Source organism: Larimichthys crocea, chromosome VII, assembly GCF_000972845.2.
Source record: "Larimichthys crocea isolate SSNF chromosome VII, L_crocea_2.0, whole genome shotgun sequence".
NCBI lineage: Eukaryota > Metazoa > Chordata > Actinopteri > Sciaenidae > Larimichthys > Larimichthys crocea.
In genome coordinates, this window is record NC_040017.1 from 13560508 (window position 1) to 13578940 (window position 18433).

Sequence of the window (18433 nt, forward strand, 5' to 3'; positions counted from 1 at the left end):
TGTTGAGAAGTACCATTAAAAAGCATTTATTGTCATGGTGACATGGATAAAAACAAGAACATGTATATGTTTGTGTGTGTGTGTAGTGCCATCACTTACTGGTAAGTTGTGGGACTGACATTGATACACCTCGGATGGCTCCCTGATTCAAACTTGCTTGCCAGTGTCACATTGTTCCCAAACAGGCAATAACGTGGCATTTTAACCCCGACCACGCCTGCCAGCACCGAGCCTGTGTGGATACCTATCCTTAGCTGAGAGAGACAGGGAGGAAAAGGTGATGGGAGAAGATAGAAAAGAGAAAGGAAAGGTTAGCACAATAACACAACCAGCAGGATTTTAAAAAGTACAACATAACATGTAAATCCCAATTCATTTCTTTAGACGTGCACACAGCTTATTAGTTCATCAACAAAGACTTACATGAAGTCAGTTCCGCAATGAAAAAGTAACTTTTCTGATAATCAATTAATCATGTAGATACATTTCTGTCTAAATTTAAAATCTAAAATATTTCAAATATATGTATGCTTTTTGTCAAGTTTGATGGTAAACTGAACATATTTGGACTGTTCTGCTCAAAATATAATGAGCATGTTTTACAATTTTCTGCCTATTTATAGACATATAAAATAATAACAGTCTGTGAAGGTTCTCAGTCATCCAGGGCATCTTCAAAAGGGGTTAAATCTGGGGCAACTGGACTACGTAGCTGTGAACCTTTTAGAATAAATACCTTAAATGATCATGTCATCTCTGTAAACAATGTGAGCAAACACATTGGTACCTGGCATCTAAAATGACCTAACCCGTCACATCCTAAACTACAGCACCACAACGTACCTGGCACTGCTTTGAATCTTTACACATCAGATCTCTCTGATGAACTGATGCCTTTCATTCTGCAGCACAAAGGCGACTCTTGTTTTTTGCATTGTGTGCACATTGATCCATTGTACTGTAGCAATCAGACTTCCATATCAGTGTAGCTGTTTTTATCTAATCTGGTATACTTTGGCAGCAGATTTTTTAGAGTGATGAAAATCTTAAAATAGAAAGAGTGAGAGAGGGAAATTAATTAAATAAATAATTGCTTCCATCTCAGATATAGGGCAGCAACACGGTGCTCATATAATAATCTGGCTGAAGTATGAATCTATAAATGGCTGGAGGCAGAGTGAAAGCTATCGTTCCAACTTGACTATTCCACTTCATGGCCACTCGAACAACTATCGATTTCCTCAACTTGGGAACAAGTCATCACACGTATAGCACAAAAACAACAACAAAGGTCAGTAGATTTCTAACATCTCATCACCTAGGTATCCAACGCCACCGTGCGCATGCCAGCACACTGCAAGGTCGTCATGGCAACAACAAGATGATGGGGGTAGTGAGGTAGAAAGAGCACAGGCGGACAGAAAGACAGAAAAGAAAGACAATGGATAGAGAAAGAGAGAGAGAGAGGAGAAAGGCAAAAATAAACTTATAATTAGAGGACAAAACCTTGACAGCAGAGGAGAGAAGGTTAAAAAAAAAACGAGAGACAGAAAGCTAGAGCGAGAGAAAGGGCTGATAGGTGCACTAGTGTGACCTATTTTTCTGCTTACAGATGGCCGTGCACTTGTCTGTCTGTCTCTACAACAGACAACCACTCACAGACACACACAAAACAAACCGGCATCCAGCGCCCACTCTCCTCTTTATTTCTCAGTCTCAAAACACAGACACAGTAACACTCACATACACTCATCCCCTCCTTTTTTTTTTTTTTTTTTGCTGTGAGTCAGCATCCTACAGCACATGGCCCTCGGTGAGCCAATGAACAAATGGCGCAGCAGCACAGACGACCAATCACATTGTAGCCTCTGGCCAAGCTGACAGAAGGATACAGCGATGGAGACAGACTAGGACAGAGAGGGGGGTTGTTACAGAGTCAGTGTTGTTTCATATGCAATCAGTTGCCAGTTGTTTAAAACTTATGCAGTCAAAGACAAAAGGAATGTATCCTATCTTTATGAAAGTTTTTGTTTGAACTTTTTAGAGGCGTTAATTGAACCTTATGGTCATGGAAGATGTGGGTTGACCTGTATTATATTATACACAGAGGTGGTATTGTTATTAGTGTAGGGGCACAATCAGACCCATTTGACAGGAGGCATTTCGTTTTGGCTGCAGGAGTGTGGATCACTAGCGTGTCCACCAAAAAAAAGCAGCTATGCCGGATCCAACTATTGGAAAAAGGCAATCCAGTGTCACACTGCGGCCCCCAATCAGATGATCAGATCGGTCGAACCCCCCAGCCTGATATGTCGCTGAAACTGAGGCTATCCACGTGGATTCATGGACTACACTCTGAACTACCTGTTGTGCTCTGCCTTTATTTATTTCATGTTATCAGCTTCTGAATCTGTGTTTGGCTCTCAAGTTTCCTTTGGTTTGAAAACCATGTTGATATTAGCTATATGAAGATAAGGACTGCATCCCTCATATCCACACCCACTCATGTACTCATGCACCCATTCATACACACAAGCACACACATAAAGAAAGATTATGGTCCAGGCCTGAAATTTACAACGTGTGGTTTCTATATGTGTTTCTCTCTTGACATCTCACTCTCTCTCTGTGTCCCTGGATCACTCTCTCCATTTCACTCTCACTAAACATTTTAACTCCGTTCTCTCTCACAGCTCTCATACTAGTTTGCATAACACTGCAACACTGGCTGGAGTTGAGTGCACTCAGTGAACAGCATTTATCATGCTGAAGTGTTGAATATCTCTATAACTCTTCTTTATACCGACATGAAGTAAGGAGAGATAAGAAAGGGGAGAGCATAACAGAGGTTGCAAATATAGCAAAGCAGAACGAGAACACAGAGAGGACGAGCGAGTAAGAAACTGAAGAGGCAAATCAAAGGAGTGAGTTAGAGAGAGGCTGCAGAGGAGAGGGAAAGATGAAGGGGGGGAGAAGGAACAGAAAGAGAGAGAGGAAGAGAGAGGGAGATCTAGAGAGCAGGCCAAAAATGCTTGGCAAGGCCTTTCTATTTTGAGACAAATGGACAATGTTAGGAGCACAGCATACACAGAACAGAGTCCTGTCTGTTATTCAGCAGCTATCTGTCTCACATACACGTTTTCCTTCCCATCTGTGTTACTCTCTAGGTGTATTTTTAAACAAATGTGCTCAGTGGAAAAATAAGATTCTGCAAAGTCTTCTCAAAAATGAATTTCTACATAAGTGCATTTGCAAAAAAGACTTTGATTTTGTACTATTGTCAAACAATTCCATATAAAGGCCTGACCTAAACCAACATGGTAATCCATGTCTCAATATTTTCCAAATAACCCACCATGTCTATGGGCCAAAGCCTTTTTAATGCTCATAAATGTATTGTAGTATTGTAGATGTTAGCAAATGTTACTGACACAACAGTAAATAGTGCATATCAGGGGCTATTTAATCATTTCATGACAGCTGTTCACATGTAAATGTAGGCCAAAACGGCTGTAACGACAACAACGATATTGTGCTAAATGTCTGTCACCATTGCTACATTTGTGGGTTCTGTTTCACTGATGATCTAACCTGTGCCAAACCAGAGTTTACTTACTGTAGGTAATGACTTTGACTCATTTATGACATGGCAAGTAAGCTCCAGGGCCTGCAAAGCTACCAAGGCAACCTAACAGTGATGGGTGACCTTGACAGAGACGGGGCTGAAGATAGACATAAATAAATGATATCCTGTGTTCCCTTTTCATTCTACTGAATTAACATGAGAGGTTTAAACTCACTTCCCTTAGCTGTGGCTCTTCCTTTCCCTCCCTACTTAATATATTCATCTTTTTTTTCTGCAAAATAGCCACTTGCTTTTCCGGGTCTAAAATACTGTAAAAGCAGTGCCACGCGGGCACATGGTGTGGATTCGATGTTAATTTCGTCCTAACAATCAAGTCAGGTTGACCACAGCGCTTTCTGCAGGGAAAAGGGGAAAGAAATATGGAAATTGACAAAGAATGTAGAGTGGGTGTTTAGCCTGGATTTAAAACATTCACTGGTGGGGGATGATCAAACATGTAGAAGGAGGCAATTCCACAATTTGGGTCACTTATATCCTTGAATGACCCTGAAATATCTGATGGAATGCAGCAGCTTATGAGATGACCTCAGTGTTTTAGTGAACAGTGTGGATGTACAAGGTCTCTGAGGATACGCTGGCGTTAGCCCGTCCAAAGCATAAACGAAAAGTAAAACCTTGTAGTCAACACTAAATTTTAACCAGTGTAATGATCATAAATTCAGAGTAATATGGCTGAAGGTAGGACAAAGTAGCCTGTCTGACTCAATATGCAACACGACATGTGCAATGCAATAATGCATTAATGAAGAAATAAAAGCATGGATTATTGTGTTGAAATATCTAAAAGAAAACATGTTTGACCTTTCTTGAAATGGTAAAAAGACAATTTACCAACAGTATTTGTTTATCAAATCTAAGATCGGAGTCAAATAAAATGTCAAGATTCTTAGCGTAGGGTTTTATAAAACCACGCATTATCTCCATAAATTAGAATTCCCATTGTACTCTTGTTTAGTTAGGTAGTTAGTTAGAATCATTTTAGGCAGTCAAACAGGCGTTTCAGCGTTTATGGCCACCATGTCTTATAGGGAGGTACAACTGTGTGTCATCAGCGAAACATGTGACACTCCATGATTGATTTTTCTTAGGCTTAGGGGTAATATGTACAGTGAAGATAAAATAAAGCTAAGCACTGATCCTGATCTTGTGGCAGAGGGGGACAGGGTAAGGGTTAGGGTTGACAATCCACTAAAGGAAACTGAGAAGGTTCCTTTTAAATAGGTGGACAGTTCTACCGTGACACAGAAAGTATGTGCTATTTTACTGCGGTTGATAAATGGGGCACATGATTTTTCTCCAGCAACTTAACAGGTTTCAAATGTTTATTGCCAACATGCAAGAAAAATAAACCACAAGGGTAAAAAAGAAATACAGCAATGTTAAGTGTGCGACGTAACATAAACTAAAGAAAAGACTAACCCATTTGAAATGCATCTCTGCAATAATGTCACTCTGGTGAACCTTGGGAGGCTGTCTTAGCTGAATACACTGTAAGCACCACTAATAACAGGGAACGAGTGAGGCAGAGAGAGACACAGATGGAGTGAGAGTGAGAGTAAAGTAGACTAACAAAGCTTAGACAGTTGAAAACCAACAAACATACACATCACACTCAGAAGTATATGGAACATAAATATAACAAAACATCACATATATACACCCACACGCGACATATCATAATCTACCTTGGTAAACACAAGTCATCTACAATAAGAAACATCCTAAACTGGTTTTTGGTTTGGCCTGACCTGGACACTGTTAATGACTCGGCATCAGCTAAAATAGAGCTGATGACAATGTGATTGTTTCTTTGCAGGACTTCGGTGAGTTTTGTCCACCTCAGCCCGAAAGTGTTGCAGTGCTACTGCCCTTTACTCCACAGTGCAGCATTTCACTTCATATGAGAGTGAAAATTCAAGTGTATGAATGTGACAAATGATTTAGTTGCACCAGTGATGACATCCGGGCTGGCACATTTACTAAGCTAGTAATGAATGTGTTTTCTCTCTTCCTCATTGGCAAACGACAGTGTACAAAAACATTCAGCTAGCAGCTTCTCATCTTTAGCCAGCACGATGATCGGGACATCCTTAACGGACACAGAAAATTGGACCTTGTGTAGCCTTACTGTTGATTCTGTTGTGTTTTTGGTTGAATGACACATGCAGATGGCTGAATACATATAACTCCAACAAAGACACACACCATTAAGATTCACCATTGTCTCTTGCCTCATTTCCTAAAAACACACTCCCCTGAACTATTAACACCAAAGATCAAAATAACTACTCTCTGTCAGTGGTTACACAGCAATCTCTTACTCATATCCTTCTCTGTTCATCTAACATTAAAACTACAGGAAATGTGCCTCCTTTTATTAGAATAAAATAAAAGATTCATTATAGTGCAGTCTTCTGGATCTACGAGTCCAAACACTGGGATCACAACTTCCAATTCACATTTAATGTGGTAACAAAGTGTGTGTTTTGTCTTGGGTAGTCACTGTAGAACTACAACAATTAGTCAATCAATCAATTAGTTGTCAAATAATAAATTAATTGCCAACTATTTTGATGATCGATTTATTGTTTTGAGTCATTTTTTAAGAAAAAATTCTCAGATTTCAGATTCTCACCTATGATATCACCTTAGGCTTTGGGAAACCGTGTTCCTAAAACATTGTAATCCAAATCTCTTTACACTTTGCTATTTTATTCATGTAAAACAGATCAAGACTTTTTAATCTGAACCCGCATCAGGCTCTCTCTCAATATACAAAGAGCAGTGTGCAATAATGGGATACATGTGACCGATTAGTGGGGCAGTGGGGAAATGCTAAAGAATTGATGAGATTTCTATGAGCATTTTTTTTATTATCTTAGACGTGAACCATCTCTCAATCAATGTCTCTCTTTATGAATATGAAAATCAATTGAGTTAATTCATTCATTACAACAACAGTCATCCATCCATCCATCCATCCATCCTAGAGTCATCCATCTCCTATAGCAAAATATGTCACCCACAACACAAACCCGTCAAGTCAATAATGTATTCCCTTTATCACTGTGAACCATTTTGATACAGGAAAAAACTGACACAAGAATATAAGTGCTCAATATTTGCTGTTGACACCGTCCATACATTACATTGCAGCATCAGAAGAAACTGTTACATTGAGGGCTGATTCCCTTAAACACCCTAAAATCATCGCAGACACCAGCATGGTGGGGGATGAACAAAAACTCACCTTGATAGGTTTCCCGTCAGGTGTCAGCACTTCCTCGGAAAGTTCCATCATCTTCAGGGCCATGTGTGCGATTGGCTTTGCATGACTATCGACCTTCTTGTGAAGTCCTCCTGCCACACAGTAGGCATCACCTATTGTCTCAATCTGTATGAGAAATGGAGGAGGAGAAGCCCGAAACTGAAATGAATAAGTGTGGCTGTGAGTAGATGCTGATGTGTGAAACTAAGTGGCCATTCAATAACTCATAGCATCTCCGCGGAGTAGTGGAAATTAAAAGCACTTCTTGGTTCCTTTTATAATATAAGAACTACAGTATCTGCTTCTCTCTTGGCATGCATCTTTCACAACAAGAGTTGGTGAGAATTTGGAGAGGATCTCAGTAAAGCCACTTACAGGACCTGCACTTCCTCTGACCCAGTCTGAGAAGCCAAAAAAAACCCCAAGCAGTAAGAACACATGCACCCATGCTGAAGTTCACTGAAATGCCACCATGTATTGTGATAAAACTCATAACCACAAAAGTTTAAATCTTATTAAAAGTTTTAAGACTCTGATTTTTTATAAAAGACATGTAAAGAAGGTTCAATTTATTTTATTTGTAAGGAACTATGAACCAAATTAAACACTACCTACTGACATATTGTACAACTGATATCTACTAGTGACAGGGCATCATCAGAGAGCTAGTCTGCATGGATGGGTTAATGGGTTGGTAGGTAAGGATGCTTGGAACAATCCAGTGCCATCTCTATCAGCTGAGATGATAAATGATCTGTTACGGTGCATAGCTGCATTCATGTTAACACAGCTTTTTAGCTTTTTTAGGTTTTAATCTCAAAAAGCTCTATGTTAATAGAATGATAGTAAATTGTGTAATCCTAGTCCCTGTTTGGGTTTATTTCAGTAGTAGCAAGTCTACCTTTAAAAAAAATAAAAAATTTAATAATTCCCAAATTTAAATAAAAAATTAGCTTGTTTTTGAACAGAGCAAACAAACAGTGCCACTTTAAGTGATGTGTTGTCGTATTTCCAGTTGAAGGAGTGAGTTCAGTGTCCTGACAGTTAACACAGTGGTTATAAAGAAGGAAATAAAAAAATAGATAGCACAAGAGGAGAAAAAGGAGTGGGAAACGAAAACTAGGAGACGAACTGCTCTCATTTAGGCCTGCCACGGGCTAAATCATTTCGACAGTAACCATGACAATGGCAACATATGGCTGCCTCAATCTCCTCACCATGTCCTCCTGTTCTTGCCTTCTCTTTTACAAACACACTCACTCTTCAACTGCTATACACATAAACCCTCTTATAGTCGCTCCATCTTTCTGCCCTCCTCTCTGTATTGCTTCATCCCTCTTTCTCCAGGCTTTGGAGACATGACATTCCCAAGAGATATCACAGAGGAAAACACACGTTTCTAATGGGGAAAGTGGCAAGTGTTGTTGTCACGGGGACAGAGGTAAAGATGATGATGGTGAGAAGCACAGGTAGAGTAAAAATGAGAAAAAGAAATACTGATCTGAAAAGAGGGAAAGACAGCAGACTACAGTGAAGACTGTAACTAGGCTCAAGGCCACACTGTTACATGGACAATATTGACACATCTTTGTTAAGCTCTCACTGACTGGCCATTAATCAGTTACTTTTTCCACAACACAAGCACAGTGACACATGGCATCAGCGCACACACACACACACACACACACATCCTAAAGATTTAGCTGATCTAACACCACTGGTAACACTTCCATCGCTACCTGAAAAATATATTTATGACAACCTCCTTCTGCACAGTCTGCACATAAAGCAATAAAACATCTACATTTTGAGCAGTCCTTTAACTGATGTCCCTCTTCCCCCTCGTCACATGAAGAAGATGCGTGCATCTTTCTGTCTACTGACCTTATAAACGTCCAGAATGCCACACTGGTAGTCGAAGCGTGTGTAAAGCTCGTTCAGCATGGAGATGACCTGCATAGGTGTGCACTGGGCGCACACAGCAGTAAAACCCACGATGTCCGAGAACAGCATGGTGACGTCGTCAAATTTGCGAGCGGGCACAGGCTGACCCTGCCACAATTTCTGTGCCACATCACCTGGAAATATTGAATATAGGAGATCCACGGTTCTCCTCTTTTCCTCCTCCAGTGCCTGGTGAGTCCGCTCTAAAGTGGCCTGGATGAGAGGGGAAGAGAGAGAAGGTTAAGAGGTTTTGTTTTTGCTTTGATGAAGGCACTGATGACAACGACGCCGAGTGGGAGTACTGCACCAAATTAAAACTGCTGGTGCATGTAAATGTATTCATATATTAATTTGATTTTATTTTTGATTGTCTGTATCTGCATATGCTTATTTGTGTCTGTGGGCGAGCTTCTTAATGCGAAATCTGTCTGATACAGTGCTATACCATTATTCTAGGGGGCAAGTCAACTAAGCTTTAGCTATTTATAATAGTGGCCTGGGGGAGTAGGATGCAGTGAGAGAGGGATGCAGTGAGCAGATGCACAGGATTAGGTCAAGACTCAGTGACTTGCTCAAAGGAACTCTGAAAGCAAATTATAAGAGCAAGTCCCAGGAGCCACGCTCTCTCAGTCAGTATGGATTTAAATAGGTAACGTTGAGATTTAACCAGCCAGTACAGCTGATGTAGTGCATCACATGTTTGCTTCAGTGAGTTGTTTCGCACTCTACCAACTACACTGAATATTTCTGTGTATTGTGTATGTTGTCCTGCTCTGTTCAGTACAAACAAACCCATCAATCTACCTTAAGTTTGTCCATTCTCTTTTTCAGGCCATCTTGGGCTTTGGCCTGCTCCCCCACCAGGATAACATCTCGTGTGGCATCGTGGATGGGGATATCTGACAAGTGGAGGCCCCTGCCCATCAGCTCTTCCAACTTATCGACACGTGGCGAGCCCAGGAACATCAGGGAGTAGGACTCGGGCACATGGATCATCTGACCCTTCAACTCCATGACCTGGCAGAGAAGAGGAGATTGAAACAGAAGCAATGGTGAGTTAAGAAAGAAAGTGGAAAGAAAACTCAATTTTCAGAATATTGTTGTATAATGTACCAGCTCAACATGATTCTCATGAAGCGTTCAGAATATAGAGCAGGGCTAAGATCATATATGTAACTGCGTCTCTACTGCATACCATACAAATAATTAACATAATGGACAGAAGCTTTCTGTGCTGCACGTGTACACATGCATATGTGCATGTATACACGTACACACAGATTATTTTCAATTCCATTTAGCGAAACCAGGTCTAATGTATAATGCATGCTGACCTGTATGGAAAGAGCCTGTAAAATCTGGATAAACTCATGACCTAGCTGGAGACAATCCTGTCATCATCGTCATAATGTCACCGTCCTGAAATGACAAATCCTTCATCTACTGTATGACCATGTGTGTAATGCATTTGAAGATTACGTATCTGAGTGGGTTCAAATGATTTGCTAAATACACATGTTTCTGTGAGAAGGTGTGGCAAGTTTGAATAAACACCATCAGGGCTGCAAATCCACAAACAACCGCAGTATTACTGCCGACGGTACTTTCGTGATATGAATAAAAATCAGCTTCAATAGTTTCCCGACATTTTGCTCACGAGCGCTTACACGGGACAGAATATGTTGAATGCTGAATGTCCGTAACACAGATAGGTGTGAGGAGGGCGCGCTCGCTGGAAGAGAGAGCGAAACGGACATGGGTGACAATTACCCAAGGACATGTTGGAGAAAGACATCGCTGCCCTTTTCAATATGACTCTCAGCTGTTTCATTGTGCTAACTACCTCTGCTAGAGGCCCTGTGGATAAACCCCTCTCCTCCTTCTCCCTCGACACGATTTCTGTCTTATCCCGCTCAGTCCTCGCTCCTGTTCCTTCATTTCTTTAGTTTCTTTTTTCGCTTCTCTCGCCATCTTCTTCTGTCTTTCATTCCTGCCTCTCTCTCTCTCCCTCTCTATGCTCTTTTCTCTCTCTTTCATTACTTCTCTCTCTCTCTCTCTCTCTCTTTCTCCATAGTGTCAGATAGATTATTCCGCCAGTGAGCACACTGCAGCCCTGTTTTATTTATAGCACAAGGCTCTCCTTGGTCTGCATAATACATACAGTCTACATCTACACACACACACACATAAAATTCATCCAACAGGGAGACACACATACTGACTGTCTGTTTCTCAGAAACACTGACATACATACATATGAACACACATGCAAATATATATATATGCACATATGCAGCCTCTAACCCACAGGGTCCGAGTTCAAGACTCACCCATCCCCTGAAACACAACATGGTGTGATTCAGAGTTGATTGACAGACTTAGGACACACACACATATGAATAAACACATACATACCAATTAACTTGGTGAATACAGTGTTATTATAACGATAGGAATTATAGCTGTGAAAATAAGATCCAAGTTGTCGACTCTAATGACTCTAATAAATCCATATCAATTACAAAAGGAGAAAATGGCGGAGGGAAAAATTGTTTTGAAAAGATTATTCATGCACGGAGACAAATGAGATGTGGAAAACAGGTTGCAACTCAGTATCAGCAGGACGCCCCTGATATTTTGCACATTCGCTGTGTGTATCTGACACAGATAAACAAATGTGGAATCAAACTGCCACAGTTTGAGGTTATGAACGTCAGCTTGCTACAAACACTATGCGTAGCAATGCGGGCTGTGCAGCAACGGTCTCGCAACGTGCTGTTCACAACAACAAAAATTGCTCGGTGCACTGCAATTTGACAAGCACTGGCTAAAACAATGCATCATCAGGTCTGCCTTACAAGATAAAGCTGACTTTTTATGCATCATCAGGTCTGCCTTACAAGATAAAGCTGACTTTTTCAGTTTCTTGTGTGCACCGCAATGCCTCAAAGGTAGGTTTCCCTGTGTGCTTGTAACTTGCGACTTCGTCGAGCCATCTTGCATAACCTTTCGCGAGCACTGCAAGACGTCTGTTGTTAATGTCTGAATGTTCTTGTTACACAGCCGATGTTAAGATTTCCACCTAACAACTATTGTGGTGGCTTCTTAAATTGTGTACAGTAGGTGTATAATTATACCAGTGTCTGTGTCTGTTTTTATGTGTGTGTCACTCTCTCATTTTCTGTCTTACTCCATCACAAACTTGTACACACACACACACACACACACCGACCGATGCACAGATACAAACATGCATGGACACACATACACACATCCCTGGAGGCAGTTGTGTTGGCCTAGTTGTGCGTCTCTGTTTAACTCAGCACTCCCCTCTCTCCTTCTGTCTGCATCTCTGTCATCACAGCGCAGAGACAGAGGAGGTGAGTGAACGAGGGAGGAAGGAAGGGCAAAAATGAGCATAGTGGAAGGCAAAGGAGGCAACAGAAGGGGTGGGTGTGTGTGTGGGGGGGGCTCTATCTGCCTACACATTTAAAGTCAGACACAACTTTTAGGAGGCAGAAGCAAAGCAGACAAGTCATGACAAATGCGCTTCTAGAAAAGCAGATAAGAACACAGCAAACAGTGAGGTGTCTGTATGTTGTGTCCTTGTCCAGTATGTGCAGTAGCGATTCTTCTTCGTGGCAGGTTGTTACACATTTACACCGAGTCCGTGTTCAAGGTCACTGCATTGTCACCTCAGGAAACTTGTATTGGGGGCAGGAAAACAGCTTGTATGGAGGGCTTGTGTAGTTAAAAGAAAACCATGTCATTAAGTAATTATATTTCTGGTTAAAAACACTGGTTTTAAATTCTCTTCACTAGTAATGTACTCTAGTATTATTAAGACAGATGTAGGTATATGTATGTAGCTACATCAACAACCAACCTAACAATTCTTTGATCTGTCAGAAGTCCGATGCCTAACTTTATGAAATTACACTAAATTTGTATTCTGATCAAACCAAAGTATTATTGATTGCTGAATTTGTGGATTTTGTGTTTATGTATGACTGAGGTTTGTATCATACTGCACAAGTCTATGTAAATGTTGTTATGCCTTATAACTGTAAGACCTGAGACGCATACGCTGCAATGTTCACATTTTTCAATATTAGGAATGTCAGAATATACAGATTCAGGTGGCTATCGCTGGAGCTGAAGGTAGATCAAAAAGAAAGAAGGGAGGGGAAGGAGAGGGAAAAAAACAGCTGAAAGGACCAGAGGTGGAAATCGAGGCAGAGAGAGAGAGAGAGAGAGAGAGAGAGGGAGAGAGAGAGAGAGAGAGAGGGAGCATGGGGAGAACGATAGGCGCACTGGACTTGAAAAACAGAAACCAGGTACGAGATAGAAAAATGGAGAGAAGGGTAGCAGGAGATGGAACAGATAGCTAATGGATTGCCTTTTGTGAGCAGACTCTGGCATGTCAACAGACTGTCATTTGCATGAACAAGCACCGAGCACCAAAGAGTCAATGAGTCAGCCTCTCTCTCTCCTTCACACACACACACACACACACACACACACACACACACACACACGCTGCACTGCTCTTATCTTGTCAGAACCTGGCTATATTGTGCAGTACTCTTACATCCCACTCGCACAACCACAGATGCACAGACTCGCACACAGCATGTCGCCTTGATAAACGCTACATTACAAAGCAGAAGCTTTAAAATGCTGTCACTTTCTTTTTTTTTTTTAAATCACACCTGCGAGGTAAATTCATTTTACACTTGAATCAGAGGTTGATATGACTTATTGGCAGGATCTCTGCAAGCAATGCAAAAAAATAAATAACACTGACAATGTTTAAATCCAACTGGGTGCAGGTGACCAGTTGATAGGATTGTCTGTTAGAATACAACAACACAATCAGTCTGCACCAGATTAAAAATGTAATCAAAATGAAAAATTAGAAATCCATTCAGTATATAAAAAACAAAAAAACAGTAAGCTTTATGTAAAGCAGAGCTTGCATCAGAAGGCTTTGGTGCATACGTTTCCGTACACTGCAGAAATCTGCTTATGAAGCTTGATATTTACTTTTTAAGTCCATTGATGGAGAGAGAATTCAACATTTTCTCCACGAAGCATTTCTTTCTGTTTTCCTCCAGTTTTAGGGCAAAGTAAAGCGTCCATCACATCCCAAATTACCCAAATGCAACAAAGTGAAGAAAACAAGGCTTTTAAAATGACACATCTACCATCATAAACATGTTTTGATTATTTTCCTCCCTAAATATGAAGACGCGATTTTCAGTGGGGCAGTGTGCCGCCACAAAGCTGACACTGCTCTTGAACACACAGGCGAGTCTCACCAAGTCAGTTTCATGACTGCAGCAGCAAGGACACACACACACACACACACACACACACACACACACACTTTATTTACACTCTTTACCGGGCTCCAGGGAATTCACCTGAAATGCTCAGTGTTGCTTCTATTTAGTTTCAGAGAAAGAAAGAAACCTTAAAACTAAGCAAAGCTAAGAGTATAAATATTGTCCATACTGCCTTTTATTATGTATTTTTAATAACTGAATGTATTGTAGCAGAACTCTCAGGCCAATCATTTTGAAAAAGCCACAACAGAGAAACGACATGCGTGATTTTACCAAAATTAGTAACATCCCAGTTATTACTGTATCAAGCCAACAATCACAACAGCAACAACCAGACTAAAAATGTTTTCATTACTCCTTGTCTCTATGCTTTTTCCTCCTCGTTTGTCTTTTCATTCACCCTGTTTTGTAAATGTATCAAGAGTGGACAGACAGAGAGGGCAGTGATTTTCAAAGCTCTCCCCGCTGAACAAACAGACCATCACGGCAGTGATTTATCTAGAAACAGATCAAAGGTGGTGCTAATGTCAAGATTCGATTTGTACTCACGCAGGTGCACACACGCACGCAAATGCACGCAACCCCAACAAATACAATACAGTAGCTTTTGTTAAATAATAAGTATGACTTTGCAGATTTGAATACCCTGCTGGTTCCTCGAACTTCACAAATCTTCAATCTCTTTATCAACATGTCAACAACAAAACCAGCTGAAGACAACTGCTGGCCTAGTTCTTTCTATATCTTTGTTCTGATAGCTAACATCCACACACATTGTTCACTAGACTTACAGGACCATAAAAAAGCACTGACTAATCCTAACTGGAAATGTTGACTCTATGACCCAAAGAGTCTGTTGGCTGTTTTTGCTGTGGAAGTAGGTGTTGTGATTCATGATTGTTTGTCTTGTTCATACTGTTATTTTTAAGAAAAAGAAAAATCCAAGTACTTTTACATCCACAGCCTGGCACTAACAAACAGTATAAACATTTGTGTCATCTTAAAGTCTGTGTAAACACAGAGAAGAATAAATATGTGTTCTGAGTTTCTCTGACCAAAGAAGAAAGTGTTATGAACCACCCAGCCATTTTTAAATGCTTAAAAATATCGGCAGCTTTATAAAATTAGGTGTCAAAAAAACTGAGCAGTATTATCAGCTTCAGGGCTGTGGGGGCGATATTAAAGCGACTGAAACGTGTCAGATGAGTTCAGAAAATGACATGACTAACTTTGAAAGAGTGCGAGATGAATTAATCTCTATATTTCTGCTAGGGTGGCTTCAGCGTGTCATCGAGCCACCCTTTAGGACCGCCCACAAAATACTGGACTGAAAACTGGTGAAAAACTGTTTTAACCTCTAACTCCACATTTCAGTAATAGATAGTTTAAAGTCTTCTCACATGTTTTCAGCAACTATTTTCCAACATATTTAATGTATTTTAAAAGAAATCTCAGAATTGCCTTTACACAGACTTTATAACTCTTCATGAATGTGTTATGTCTGAGTGTATGCTGTACAAGTTTACGCTGATTTCTGGACATGGTTTAGTTCTGTGTCAGGCAACGCACGGTACCCAGTGGTGCCAAATCATAACAGTTCCTACTATACTAGAAATTCTACACGACAGTACTACCATGGATTACTATACTACCGGTGCCAGTTTCCGCTACATAGCGGCCGCCTCTACGCTCCTCCCGGCTTCTCACTACATGCTACTCCCTTGTAAACAAACCAACATGGCAACTACTGCAACCGAACTACACAGCTGCTGAATGATTTGCTGTTTGCTTGTTACTGGTAACGTCCGGGGATATGATAGGCTGGTTCCGCACGCTGGGTCCGCCCGTCTCTTAGCTGATTGGTTGTTCGTGCGGCAAGAGCGAACTCCATGAAGACCGCTCTGCTTCGATAGAAATTCACTTCAAAAACAAACAACAAGCTAAAGTTCTGTCTCGCCCAGATGCGTGCACGGCTTACAGTCACAAACACGAGACAACACACTCACCATGGCAGAACCCCCGGGCCCGAGCAGCGAGTCTGCCGCCGCGTTGTCGTCAGTGGCTCCACTAATTTTGCTCAAAAAACCAAACTCGTTGTTTCAAACTTGTTTCAGTCTGATTCTTACTTCACCAGTATTATGTTTATCATGCACCAAACAACATCATAAGTAATTAATAAGTATTTATAACTTGTACAAATATATTGCATTTCATAAAAATAATAATAATTTAAAAAAGCAGCAGTATCGCGATAATACCCGGAACCGTGATACTTTGTCTGGTATAGTATCGTGGTTACTCATTTTTGGTATGAGTGCATTTATGAAACATGATGAACAAGATGATGCCCCGGTTAGAGGAGAGCTTTTGACAGTGCACCCTGTGCACACTCCCCTGTGCGATGCCCACAGTGCTCAGAGAGATGTAACCTGACCTTTTCGGTAGGTCTTTGGGTTTCTCTTGAACAGCCTATGTCCCTGGGTGTAGAGAGAAAAGAAGTCAAACTGAAAACACACTACAGGCCACTCACACCCTCTCACAGTGCAGTGCAGGGGAGTGCTCTTTTGTGGCCTCTTTACCTTGGCCTGTCGCCTTCTCTCGCTGCCCTTTCTGGTGAAAATGTCAGCCCATCCTTCTCTTTCTCTTTGTTCTGCCACTCTGCCCAGATGACACAAGATTCATACGGCAAAAATAAAGAAAAAAAACAAATACATACTGCACCACAAATCTTTCAAGTGTCGAGTTGATGGAGTTTGTAGCTTGGAGGCAGTGTCTAACTTAAACTTTAGAAGTGCAAGGTTCTGAACACCGGTGACACACAAAAGGGAATAGAAAAGGCAGCGAAACCAGCATGTGTGTGCTTTTTGACCAGTGGTATGGTAGAAATACACTCATACAATAATTTACATCCAGTCCAACTTACTCGCATATAAACGGGATGAAACTCAAAAACTATAAATGGTTTATTTTAAAAGAACACTACAGTTCTGATGTGTTCACATCCGTAAAAACATACTATTTTGACCAGCGAGGCAACAGCAATATACAATGTGATTAATGGATAGATCTAAAAGCAATAAAATGTTTATTCATGTACGTTCATCTCACTGAAATGTGAAGGCTTACACTAAAACTACAACTACATTTACAGCGATCCTTGGAAATCCTAGAGAACTGATTATTTAAAAAATGTTTGACATAGACTGGGATGCTGTCCTATAATTAATGTAAAAGTCACAAATACATACAGTATATGTGAGTGAAGCGCATGTGCAAGTACCATAAAATGTAATCCGGCCAGTCACACAAGGTGAAATGGAAAAAAGGCAAGAAACAGGAGAAACTCATGAAAGAGAAAGCACTTTTGAGCAACTGTTATTGCTTTCTCGTTTTTTGACATCTTTAAACCTTTTTTCTGAATCAATCTGCTGTCTGACTGCGTAAGAGGAAGAAAATGGAAAAAGCTGGGAATGTGTGAGAGGAGAAACAGGCACACACTTTGTGAAGAAGGAAAAAAAAAGAGAAATTGGTAAGCAGCAATGAGGGAGAGAGGATGATAGAGAATTTATGAGTGACACTGACAGAGAGTAGATGAAAGCTAGAGAGGAGACGTACTGTAGTGGTACTCGAGGTCTAACTGTGAAGAGGGGAATCCTGCTGCTATCCCTGAGGGTATGTGCAACGTGAGTATTGTTGTGGTGTTGTTATTATGTGCATCTGCATGTATGTATGGAGGATCGACGAGCCTATAGCTTCGTGTTCTGTCGTCATCCGTTCAGCATAATGCACTGAAACCCTGGGATTGGTTTATTTGGCCAAAGCAAGATCAGAATCACCCAAATAGAGCTCTGTGTACACAAACCCTCAAGCACTATCCTCGCACACTGCAGTGCAAACAACCTTTCACGAGATGAGTCCATATGAATGATTCACTACTGTGGTGAAACTTTCCCAAAGTTCCAAAGAACAAAAGAACCATGCGTGGGCAATTACCTTTTTTTTTTTTTTTTTTAAAGTCACTAAAATATAATAATAGGATAGCTGCAACTGTGTTGAATAATCTCTAAACAGAAAATGAATTGCCAACTATTTTAATGATCAAATAACAGTTTGATGCTTTTTGTTGTAATCCATAGTAATGAAGTGAATATTTTGGGCTGTTGGTTGAATAAAACAATACATCTGAAGACATTATCTTGGGCTGTGGGACATTAAAACAGATCTTTT

General features: G+C 40.7%; 1 protein-coding gene across 2 annotated transcripts in view; it reads right to left on the reverse strand.

The window, feature by feature from the left end:
- gucy1a2 (guanylate cyclase 1, soluble, alpha 2) overlaps window positions 1-18433 on the reverse strand; it is a 37379-nt gene that overhangs the window by 5706 nt on the left and 13240 nt on the right. For both annotated transcript variants that reach the window (XR_003462603.1, XM_027280564.1), the window contains exons 5-8: window positions 9663-9875; window positions 8799-9071; window positions 6897-7040; window positions 100-254 (exon numbers count right to left, since the gene is read on the reverse strand). Coding sequence is in view for 1 of the 2 variants with exons in the window: in XM_027280564.1 (XP_027136365.1) it covers window positions 100-254; window positions 6897-7040; window positions 8799-9071; window positions 9663-9875 (785 nt within the window). In the remaining variant the exon portion in view is untranslated. The remainder of the gene's footprint in view (window positions 1-99; window positions 255-6896; window positions 7041-8798; window positions 9072-9662; window positions 9876-18433) is intronic.